The sequence below is a fragment of the Chelonia mydas genome, chromosome 18, assembly GCF_015237465.2.
Source record: "Chelonia mydas isolate rCheMyd1 chromosome 18, rCheMyd1.pri.v2, whole genome shotgun sequence".
Lineage (NCBI taxonomy): Eukaryota > Metazoa > Chordata > Testudines > Cheloniidae > Chelonia > Chelonia mydas.
The window spans coordinates 890,678-902,790 of record NC_051258.2 but is presented as its reverse complement, the minus strand read 5'-3'; the positions used below and the strand labels follow the sequence as shown (position 1 = coordinate 902,790).

The 12,113-nt window shown below is 49.8% G+C and overlaps 1 protein-coding gene across 2 annotated transcripts in view; it reads right to left on the bottom strand.

The window, feature by feature from the left end:
- The window catches only part of ALPL (alkaline phosphatase, biomineralization associated), a 73,701-nt gene that overhangs the window by 49,305 nt on the left and 12,283 nt on the right, over positions 1–12,113 (bottom strand). The window contains exon 2 of one of the 2 annotated variants that reach the window (XM_037881342.2): positions 1,027–1,161. In XM_037881342.2, coding sequence (XP_037737270.1) covers positions 1,027–1,084 — 58 coding nt within the window. In that variant the 5' untranslated portion in view covers positions 1,085–1,161. Of the gene's footprint in view, positions 1–1,026; positions 1,166–12,113 lie in introns of both variants that reach the window. The other variant, XM_043531795.1, reaches the window with a different exon arrangement.

Genomic DNA, 12,113 nt, shown 5'->3' with positions numbered 1-12,113 from the left:
GGAGGTGGTGGAATCTCCTTCCTTTGAGGTTTTTAAGGCCCAGCTTGACAAAGCCTTGGCTGGGATGATTTAGTTGGGAATTGGTCCTGCTTTGAGCAGGGGGTTAGATGAGAGGACCTCCTGAGGTCTCTTCCAACCCTAATCTTTGAGGATTCTATGACGTGCTTTAGGTAGACACGGGTGGGGCTGGCTTCAGCCCTGAGCAGGCACAGCAGCTTAAGGGGTGCTAACTGACATGTTTTAAGAGGGGAGGTCAGAGTTTGACCAGCTAACAGAAATTAAAATACAGATTGCCCTCTCAACCCCAGGGTTAGCTAACACGTTAAAATGACGACATCTTTCACCCTTGTATGGGCAGGCTGCGCGGGGCATGATGACTGGCCCATCTGACTGGTGGACTATGCCAAGACCAGCCCTCCCAACTGGTCTCCCCTGCAGCCTGCACCATTGGCTTAGGGGGGCGCAGAGGGGTGACCGATACTGCAGGAGCTGGACCATCCACCTTGAGGAGTATGGGCTGGCACCAGCCATCCTGAGTTCTGTCTGCCTGCTGAAAGACCCCGGTAAAGAGCTCTGCAGACCTGCAGCTGATGGGTTCTCTGCATGGCAGTGCACAAGCCCCAGATGTCGCGCCATAAGCTGCGGCCTTCAGGAATGGTTGGAGCATGTTCGCAGAGAGGATCAGAACTCCTACATCCTTTCTTGATGCACACACTCTTCGAACCACATGCCACAAAGCTGGTACGCCCATGGGTGCAAGCAGAGCCATCCCTTGGGTAGGGCAAATTGGGGAAACCACTCCAGGCCCTGCGCTTTGGTGGGGCCCCCCGGGCCAGTGCAATTGGCTGGCACGGTCAGTCCTGGAAGACAGGCATGGGAACTAGGGATTTGGGGGATGCTGTGAGACCCCTGGGCTTCCAGCCACAGATGCAGAGCAGGGCCCCCAAGCTGGTGGGGGCTGATTTGTCCCAGGCCCTGCATCCCCCAGGAATGGCCTGGGTGTGAGTAACCTAGGGATCCACATACCTGGGACAAGGGAGGCGAGACAGACTTCAGCCAGCAGGACAAGGAGAAGAGCCTTCATGATGCTGCTGGCAATCACTCAGGAAGACACCAGGGACCTGCGTGCTCAGCAGAGGATCTGTTCCTGCGTAGCAGACTCTGGGGAATGGAAGACAGAGACCACTCGCACTGCTGCGCTAGTGAGAAAGGACATCTACCCCAGCCCACCTCCTTGTCCCCCCCCTGCTTCCCCCATCCAGAACAGCTTTCAGGAGAGGACAGACTCGGCTGTAGCCTAGGTAAAATCCTTCGAGGCCTGGATTGTCCCAGGTAGGCTAGAAGGGCTAAATTGTTCTGCTGTCCAACCAACTCAGCCCAGGACATAGTCCTCCCTCCAGGGGAGGGGGCTGAGGTCAATTAAGACATGCTGGCACTTCTCAAACATATAGCTCCTACTGTCCTGCAACGTCTCCTAAATTCCCTCTCAGTGCAGCAAGGGCAGCCACCTTTAGACACTGCACCACCTCTGACTGGGCTTCCTGTTTGTATTACAGTGGGGCCTGGTGGCACCAGGAGGGATCACAGCCCTGTGGTGCAAGGTGCTGGACAGACACTGGGGATGCATCCACATGTAGGAAGAAAGCTAACACATGGTAAGACCACACCTAACATAGTAAAATCCTAGTAAGGACGTGGCAGTTTAGTTTTCCCATGTGGTAGCAAGTTGAGGTAAAAACTAAGGGGGGCCCTGGGGGTCACCTCGTCCTGCTAACACATGTTGAAACTGCAACTGCCTTGTCTGCACGGGGGTTTTACCACGTGGCTTTCCACCTTTTTCCTAGTGAAGACAAGGAGCCCTAGTGAGAGAGCCCCTGCCCCAAGGAGCCTGCACCTAAATGGATCACACAGAATGGGAGAGGAAAAACCAAGGCAGAGAGGTTGAAGTGACTTGCCCAAAGTCATCTGGAGATAGACCAAAATCTGACTCTGTCCAGATGCCTATGCACTGAACTGCACTGCCTCTCCGTGCCCAGCACCATCACTCCTCTGCCCAAACACGGCCCTCCTTCCTGAGGCTTGTGCGTGGGTCACAGGCTCAGTCCTCACAGATGACCCATGGTTCAAGTCACTACATAAGAATGGATCTTCGCTCCAATACTGTGGAAATTACAACACAGAAAGAGTTGAATTGCAGTGCAAACACCCCAGCTCTCACATGACTAGCTGCATGAGGTGACTGGTAAACCAGCATCTCCTGGGATGGATAGTCAGGACAGAGCAGAATGAAAACAATCCTCACCTCCTGAACAGCAGCACCACCACGGGGCAGGGGGTGGAGGGGGATCCCCTCCACCCCCTTCACATTGTCAAGTTATGGAGCCCAGTCTCCTCTGGGGAGGGAGAAGATCAGAGACAAGCCAAGAGAATGGCAATAGTCAATTCCCTCAGATTAGCCTGCTGGGTGCCAGAAACAGAGGTGCCTTTGGAGCTCAGTAACTGCTCCCTGGGTAGCAGAGATTTTGGCAGGGGACAGCAGTTGCCTTGCAAAACCAGGCCTCCTCCAAAAACTCCAGATGGCAGAGGGGGGTGGGGGGAGAACTAACCAGCATCCCCAGCACAACCCTCTGAGCGAGCCATGCCAGCTGGCGGGGAGATCTAGCTGGTCTGGCAAATCACAAGCAGCTGGAGCATGTTATATAGCATGGAGGAAGGTTATTGTGCTTTCCAGCTGAGGGCCTGCCTGCTGTTTGGAGAGGTATTAACTTTTCTTCAGCCCCCGTGAGGTGGGCCTTAGCCCTAATTCACAGATTGGGGAAATGGAGGTTTGCTCAGTACCAAGTTCCGACAGACCCCATGGTCCAGAGGACCAGGAATCCGCAGAGAAACAGCCACTGATCTCTGCAAATGACAGCTACATTGCACTTGGCAATGCTGAGTTGCATGCTGGCAGCAGTGGTCCTGCTGAAGAGGCCTCATGGCTGCCCCAGGGCAGCGTGGGTACCCAGGGGCAGAGGCTGGAGGCCATGTTTACAAGCAAGCTCAACACCCAAGAGCTCCCACTGAGAACAGCCTGGGGAGGGAATTCCCCACTGCTCTCAGAATCACAGAATATCAGAGTTGGAAGGGACCTCAGGAGGTCATCTAGTCCAACCCCCTGCTCAAAGCAGGACCAATCCCCAATTTTTGTCCCAGACCCCTAAATGGCCCCCTCAAGGATTGAACTCACAAACCTTGGGTTTAGCAGGCCAATGCTCAAACCACTGAGCTATCCCTCCCCCTCAGTGGGGGAGGGAAGCAGAGTTCTCCATTGCTGTCAGTGGAGGGGCAAGGTGGGATTTCTCCACTGGAGAAGGAGGTGGAGGGACTGTGGGGACCATTGCTCACTGGGGAAGCTGATGTCTTATAAAGATATGGCCACTTTTTCAGCAGTCAGGTGGCTCTAGGCATGAGTCTGGTGCTGGGTCAAGCTCCTCTGCAGGCTTTCAGTATCCAGCATGTGCTATCTGGGGAGCTTGGCTGAGAACTCTCCAACCCAGTGTGAATCCAGCCCATGCATCTCTGAACTGCATTTGGAATTGTAACATTCAGATAAGCAATAAAATTGTCTTGCCCTCCCAAGCAGAGCCAGGTGCAACACGGGAGGTGCTCCGCAAACTTCACTCACCTCAGCTCTGCAGATGTGTGGCATTATTTACCTGCAGCATCCCCTGCTACTCCAGTCCTGTAGCCTCCTGAACCAGCTGTGTCAATGTAGCTCAAACCCAGAAACACACCCACATTCACAGCTCTGGAAGTGTACTTTACTAGGTGGAGGGAGGGGAACAACAAGCAGGAGTAAGAAGGTGATATTACCTCTGTGTATAGCATTAGAGATCCCATCACTTGGGACTGGTCCAGTTCTGGTGTCCCCATGTCAAAAAGGACACACAATTTAGCTTATTGCAGAGAAAGTTAAGGTGACCTCATGGAAGTTATTAGATCACAGGCCCTGATTCTCATGGGAGACTTCAATCACCCTGATATCTGCTGGGAGAGCAATACAGCGGTGCACAGACAATCCAGGAAGTTTTTGGAAAGAGTAGGGGACTATTTCCTGGTGCAAGTGCTGGAGGAACCAACTAGGGGCAGAGCTCTTAACCTGCTGCTCACAAACTGGGAAGAATTCGTAGGGGAAGTAAAAGTGGATGGGAACCTGGGAGGCAGTGACCATGAGTTGGTCGAGTTCAGGATCCTGACACAAGGAAGAAAGGAGAGCAGCAGAATACGGACCCTGGACTTCAGAAAAGCAGACTGACTCCCTCAGGGAATTGATGGGCAGGATCCCCTGGGAGAACAACATGAGGGGGAAAGGAGTCCAGGAGAGCTGGCTGTATTTTAAAGAAGCCCTATTGAGGTTGCAGGATCAAACCATCCCGCTGTGTAGAAAGAATAGTAAATATGGCAGGCAACTAGCTTGGCTTAACAGTAAAATCCTTGCTGATCTGAAACACAAAAAAAGCTTACAAGAAGTGGAAGATTGGACAAATGACCAGGGAGGAGTATAAAAATATTGCTCGGGGATGCAGGAGTGTAATCAGGAAGGCCAAATCACACCTGGAGTTGCAGCTAGCAAGAGATGTTAAAAGTAACAAGAAGGGTTTCTTCAGGTACGTTAGCAACAAGAAGTCAGTCAAGGAAAGTGTGGACCCCTTACTGAATGGGGGAGGCAACCTAGTGTCAGAGGATGTGGAAAAAGCTAATGTACTCAATGCTTTTTTTTGCCTCTGTCTTCATGAACAAGGTCAGCTCCCAGACTGCTGCACTGGGCAGCACAGCATAGGGAGGAGGTGACCAGCCCTCTGTGGAGAAAGAAGTGGTTCGGGACTATTTAGAAAAGCTGGATGAGCACAAGTCTATGGGGCCGGATGCACTGCATCCAAGAGCGCTAAAGGAGTTAGCGGATGTGATTGCAGAGCCATTGGCCATTATCTTTGAAAACTCATGGCCATTGGAGGAGGTCTCGGATGACAGGAAAAAGGCTAATGTAGTGCCCATCTTTAAAAAAAGAGAAGAAGAAGTAGTTCCCCCAGATTCTCCAGGCCAGTCAGCCTCACCTCAGTCCCTGGAAAAGTCATGGAGCAGGTCCTCAAGAAATCCATTTTGACACACTTAGAGGAGACGAAAGTGATCAGGAACAGTCAGCATGGATTCACCAAGGGCAAGTCATGCCTGACCAACCTGATTGCCTTCTATGATGAGATAACTGGCTCTGTGGATGAGGGGAAAGCGGTAGACAGGTTATTCCTTGACTTTAGCAAAGCCTTTGACACGGTCTCCTACAGTATTCTTGCCAGCAAGTTAAAGAAGTATGGGCTGGATGAATGGACTATAAGGTGGATAGAAAGCTGGCTAGATCATAGGGGTCAACATCTAGCGATCAATGGCTCCATGTCTAGTTGGTAGCCGGTATCAAGCGGAGTGCCCCAAGGGTCGGTCCTGGGCCCAGTTGTGTCTAATATCCTCATTAGAGATCTGGAGTATGGCGTGGATTGCATCCTCAGCAAGTCTGCAGATGACACTAAACTGAGAGGTACGCTGGAGGTAGGGATAGGGGTAGGATACAGAGGGCCCTAGACAAATTAGAGGATTGGGCCAAAAGAAATCTGATGAGGTTCAACAAGGACAAGTGCAGAGTCCTGCACTTAGGACGGAAGAATCCCATGTACTGCTACAGACTAGGGACCGAATGGCTCGGCAGCAGTTCTGCAGAAAAGGACCTAGGGGTTACAGTGGACGAGAAGCTGGATATGACTCAATAGTGTACCATTATTGCCAAGAAGGCCAATGACATTTTGGGCTGTATAAGTAGGAGCATTGCCAGCAGATCGAGGGACGCGATCATTCCCGTCTATTCTGCATTGGTGAGGCCTCATCTGGAGCACTGTGTCCACACTACAAGAAGGATGTGGAAAAATTGGAAAAATGATTTGGGGGCTGGAGCACATCACTTATGAGGAGAGGCCGAGGGAACTGGGATTGTTTAGTCTGCGGAAGAGAAGAGCGAGGGGGGATTTGATAGCTGCTTTCAACTACCTGAAAGGGGGTTCCAAAGAGGATGGATCTAGACTGTTCTGCAGATGACGGAACAAGGAGCAATGGTCTCAAGTTGCAGTGGGGGAGGTTTAGATTGGATATTAGGAAAAAAAAATTTCACTAGGAGGTGAAACACTGGAATGTGTTACCTAGGGAGGTGGTGGAATCTCCTTCCTTAGGAGTCTTTAAGGTCAGGCTTGACAAAGCCCTGGCTGGGATGATTTAGTTGGGGATTGGTCCTGCTTTGAGCAGGGGGTTAGACTAGATGACCTCCTGAGGTCCCTTCCAACCCTGATATTCTAGGATACTGAAGTCCTTTGACAGGTCCACTGAAATCTGAGTGAAGAGCTTTACATACGCTAGGTATTAGCTATCATACTGAGCCCTAGGTTTCCATGGAGCACACAGGACTGCCCAAAGCCTCAGGATTTATCATACTAGTCCCTGGATTTTGGGAAGCATTTTAACCTGCATTTTCCTTTACTCAGCTATACCCCATCCTCCTCCTGACACCCTGCCTCCCAGCACTATCTTTGGATCCTGCCTCTGGCTAGATGATTGGCTAGAGCCAAACTCTTGTTTTTCCAGAATTTTCACAACTTGGTGACTTGCTCATTCAAACGCAACATGATGGTTCTGACTGCAGCAAGATCAGCCCAGGAACCAGCAGTGGACCAGGGGCTGTTCATCAATTACATAGTACATAAAGGGCATAGGGGGTCCTTAATTTTGTGTGCTTCAAGGGGTATGTGGTCTTGGGGGAGGGGGGGAGAAATCACCCAACAATGTGCTATGTAATTTATGGACAACCCCTCACTAACTCGCAGGGATACAACTCACCGGAGCCAGCGGCCCCAGTGCTTCCCTTTCAGCAGAAAACCTGCTGACGGCAGAACCTCTCTATTACCACAGCCCATCTGACCTGTTCTCCTTCCCTGAGACAGTCACACTCAAAGCTGGTGCCCCAAGAGATGCTGTGTCCAATGCCCACAGTTCACTCCTGGAGAGCAGGCACAGGCCCTTGCTCTGCTGTGCAGGCAGCCAAGGACTGAAGTCTAGACACAGCCAGGGACTACCCCTGCTGATGCAAGGTGTGTGATGGGAGACAATGCCATGGCATATCAGCTGCAATTCTCTTCCAGGCTGACAGAATTGCTTCCCCCCCGCCCCAGCTCTAGACAAGAGCACTGGGTATGTAAGTTGGGCTGGGGAAATCCTATTGCCCTGAAGTCCAGCAGAAGTGTTGGCTAAGTGGCTGCTCATCAGATAAGGGAACAGGACATGATGCTCCTCATATGTGCACCATGCTTGCACTCACCCAGGTGCCTTATGAAGCAGTAAACTCAGGCTTCATATATATCCAAGAAAATTGGACCCTTTAACTAAGGTTTTGTCTACAGGAAGGAAAATATCAAATGCACACCTACAGAATAGAGGATACCTGGCTAGGTGGTGGTACTGCTGAAAAGGATCTGGGGATCACAAATTGAATGAGCCAACAATGTGCTGCAGTTGTGAAAAATATCATTGTGGGAGGGCTGTTGACAGGAGTGTCATATGGAAGACCCGAGAGGTCACTGTCCTGCTCTACTCGGCACTAGTGAGGCCTCAGCTGGAATACTGTGTCCAGTTCTGGGCACCGAACTCTAGGGAAGTTGTGGGCAAACTGGTGAGAGCCCACAGAAGAGCCGAAGTTAGAAAAGCTTAAACAAAACTGGGCAGGTTTAGTCTTGCAAAAAGATGACTCCGGGAGCATCTGACAAGTTCTCAAATATATTATGGGCTGTTATAGAGCAGTGGTTTTCAAACTTTTTTTCTGGTGACCCAGTTTAGCAGTGTAGCATCCTGGTGCTGGAGCCTCTCTCTGAAGCAGGGAAGAACTCCGGCAGCAGGGAAAGTTGCTGGCAGCAGGGCAGTGCTGGAGACTTTCCCTGACACCGCAAGGTGGATGCAGCTTGCTTTTCACTGTGGCGTGTAGCTACACCAGTGGTGTGCAGCATAGATGTAGTCTTAGGGCAGCGTTCCATACACCACCACGTCCCAGCCATGTCCTGAAGCTCAGACAACACTGTGTACTGGGAGCAGCTTTACTCTTCCCAGATTCTAGCCACAGGCACTTCCCTCCCCCCTCTACACTACAGGACAGGGAAAATAGCAGATACTAGGACCCCAGCTTGCACCCCACTGAAGGCTTCTTTCCTCCTCATTCTATACTGAAAGGGAAGGACAAAACAGGCTAAACTCCTGCACCTACACACACTTACAACCAGTGTGACACAAATGGGCACTCAGCACTTTTAGGCAGGCATTCTGCCTTCTTTCACTGTTCCAAAGTTTGCAGCCTTTTATTTTGTGGTATTGGGGTTAACAGTTTGCAAGCCTTTGTCAGTTTATGGTTTTACTGTATTGCCCATCCAGTAGTGCAAACAATTATTTTGATAAAAGCTCCAAGACCCTAACATCAAACACTCTATTAATCTGTGTCAGCAGCTCAGCAGTCCTGATGTGCTCACTAAACCTCACACACTGGTGTCATAACCTGTATCAAAAAGGTGTTGTGTGAGATTTCATACACCAACTGGTAACATGATGGCCCCCCCAATAATCATTGCATGATGTATGGGGCACGTACATTTTAAGAACAGAATTTCAGTAGTTGTGTGCTTGACAAGCAATGCCTAAGCCCAGTCTGCCTTAGACAAAGGAATGTGTATTTGCTTGTCTGACCACCTAGGTCACCAGGCAGTGGCAATGAAGGTGAATTTATGTAACAGGTAAACAGTCAAGCTAGCAAGGGGAGAAGGTAATAACTCAACCACCACCAGGTGGGAAGGAGCCTGCATGAAGTCTTTACCAGGCCACATGTCACCTCTTCCCAGAAGGGGAAAAGGAACTTTACTGGAGAATACACTGCAACTGTTTATTGGGCTACAAGGACAATGGCTCTGAACCTCAAACACTAAGCAATAAAATCCGTTGCTTCAATCCAATATTACTGAATGATTGACATGTGCCAAGTAAGGTCTTTTAGGACAGCCTGTGAGATACTGGGGATTACAATCATTGTGAAATATCTGCATTAATACTATGAGGAATTACAGACACTCACCAATATCATGCTTTACAATCTGTGACCAAACACAGGGAGAAACTGGTTCCCTCAGTTATCTACTGGTCTCCAATGAAATTAAACAAGGTGTGACCAACAAACAATGGAAGTCTAATTTACATATGAATCAGTAGAGGGATGGGAAGTCAACAGGAAGGGAAGAACAGCCGGAAACCTTCCTGCCTCTTGAAGGAAGGTCAATGACCTTTGGGAAACAAGCAGAAACAGAAAGCCATTTTTGGTCTGCGTTACTGGGCAGATACAAGAGGCCAGAGCTCCTGTACATCTGAGGCAAAGGGATCCTCCAATACAGGTGAGAATCCTGCTTAGGCAAAGACTGTAACTTGCTGAAATTTATTTTCACTTTTGCTTGTTTAACGCTTTTTATCTTGGCTCCTTATCTTTGGCATCACACACATCTACGACTGTTTCATAAACTTGTTTTAAATTTAATTATATGCCAGTTCAGTGCTGAGATTGACAAACACTCTTATTTCAAATCCCAGTTACATTAACAAGCTGGTATTCCTGTCTCTTTAAAGGTGCAGTAAACTTAATGACTTGTGAGAGTGGATGCTGCAAGGACACTTATCTGGGGAGCTCGGGTCATGGTTTGTTACCTCCAAGGCAAGGTGTGGACTAGCAGAGTGCTGCAGAGTTCACTGGCCAGACAGACAAGCTAGCATGCCTGGGTTGCCATACAGCTTCCCATTAGCAAAGCTCTCACTGGCAGAGAGTGAGAAGGGTAACTAACTCACAATTCTGGGAACCTCAGAAGATGGTCACAAGACAGATGGTTTTGGGGGAATTTGGGGTCACTCTGCAAAAATGTAACAAAGGCTGGCGGAAGCAGGGTGGGACTTGCATGGTTGTATGTGGACTGTTGGTGTCAGAGGTGTGAGCCACAGAAAGAGCATGGAAGGCACCTAGAGTTGCAGGGCAGGCAATTACAGCCCCTTACTGCAGAGTAATGCACATTGGAAAAACAATCCCTACTATACATACCACATCACGGGGTCTAAGCTAGCTTTTACCACTTAAAGATCCACAATGACTCCAAGTTCTCAGAACACATCTGCTCAACGTGCAGCGGCAGTCAAAAAAAGCCAACAGAATGTTGGGAACTATTAGAAAAGTGATAGATAAGACAGAAAATATCACAATGCCACTATTTAAACCCATGGGACTCCCACACCTTGACTACTGCATGCAGATTTGGTTGCCCCATCTCAAAGAGATATTAGAACTAGAAAAAGTTATAGAAAGGGACAACAAAAATTAGGGGCATGGAACATATGGGGAGAGAATAAACAAACAGTGTTCAGCTTGGAAGAGAGACAGAGTAGGGATATGATAGACTATGAAGTCTTGACTGGTGTGGAGAATGTTATTTACTCCTTCCCATAACACAAGAACCAGGGGAACCCCAATGAAATTAATCGGCAGCAGATCTGAAACAAGCAAAAGGAAGCACTTCTTCAAAGAACACAGTCAACCTGTGGAACTTGTTGCTGTGGGATGTTGTGATGACCAGAAGTATACCTGGGTTCAAACAGGAATAAGGCAAGTTCATGGAGGACAGGTCCATCAATAGCTATTAGCCAAGATGGTCAGGGATGCAACTTAAATTCCCTGTGAGCTGCATGGCCACGCAGCAGCCTAGTTAGCGCTGCACAGGCACTCAAAGAGCCTGCCCAGAGACCTGCCATGGCCGGGGCAGGGGCGCCTATCCTGCAGCCCCAACCCCAGAGCTGCTATGGCAGGGAGAGCCTGCAGCCCAGGTCCTGCTGCTGTGGGGGTAGAGAGACCTACAGGGAGTCCTCTCTCCCTGCTGTGGCCCCTGAGCACCCTCAGGCACCCCAAACCCCTTATCCCCAGCCCCACCCAAGCTCACACTCCCAGCACCACAACCCTCTGCCCCAGCTCTGAGACCCTCATCCCTGGCCCCACCCCAGAGCCTGCACCCCTAGCTGGAGCCCTCACACCCCTGCACTGCACCCCTCTGCCCCAGCCCTGAGCCCCCTTCCACACTCTGAACCCCTCAGCTCTGGCCTCACCCCCACCACATGAATTTTGTTATGTGCACCAATATGAAGGTGATGTATAACAATCACCTCCATATTGGTGCACATAACAAAATTCATTCTGCACATGGGTGGGGAAAATGAAAGGGAATACTGGTTGCAACCCCATGTTTGGGTGTCCCTCGCTTCTGTTTGCCAGAAGCTGGAACTAGACAACAGGGGACGGATCACTTGAAGTTGCCCTGTTCTGTTCATTCCCTCTGAAGCACCTGGCATTGGCCATTGTCAGATGACCAGATGTTGGGCTAGACGGACCATTGCTCTGACCCAGTAAAGCTGTTCTTATGGCCATAGTGGTCCTGTGAGAAAGAGTTCCATTTTTCCATTAGCAAAAACAAAACAAAAAATAAAACACACCACACACACAAAGCCCAGACATAAGTTTCAAGAGATTGTAGCCCCATGGACCAGGCCAGAACACCCCACATTAATCTTGGTGAACCTTCCATGGTGACCAACCAGGTCTTGGAGCACCATGGAAAAATAGCTCTGTTGATGAACAGAGGTCTGGTATGGGTGGGCAAAAGGACAGGCACATGGGTCTGTGGCCCAGGAGCCTGTTGGTGCCAACTGGCAGAGGGTGCAAAGGGTGCCTAGGGGTTTACAGGGATCCCCTGGATCAGATATATACAAATTAGTTCACCAAAGGCAACATGTGAGGTCTCTATCCAGAGCAAGTAGACCATTGCAAAAATGTAGGTACAGATCATATTTAAGGAGTTCAGAACAGAATTTTCAGTACAGATACAGAAGGATTTGGGATTGAGAAGAATCAGGTCAGGTGACAGACCTTGGACAGGTGGCAACCGACACTTCTCTCCCTGTCTGGTCATTTGTGTATTGTC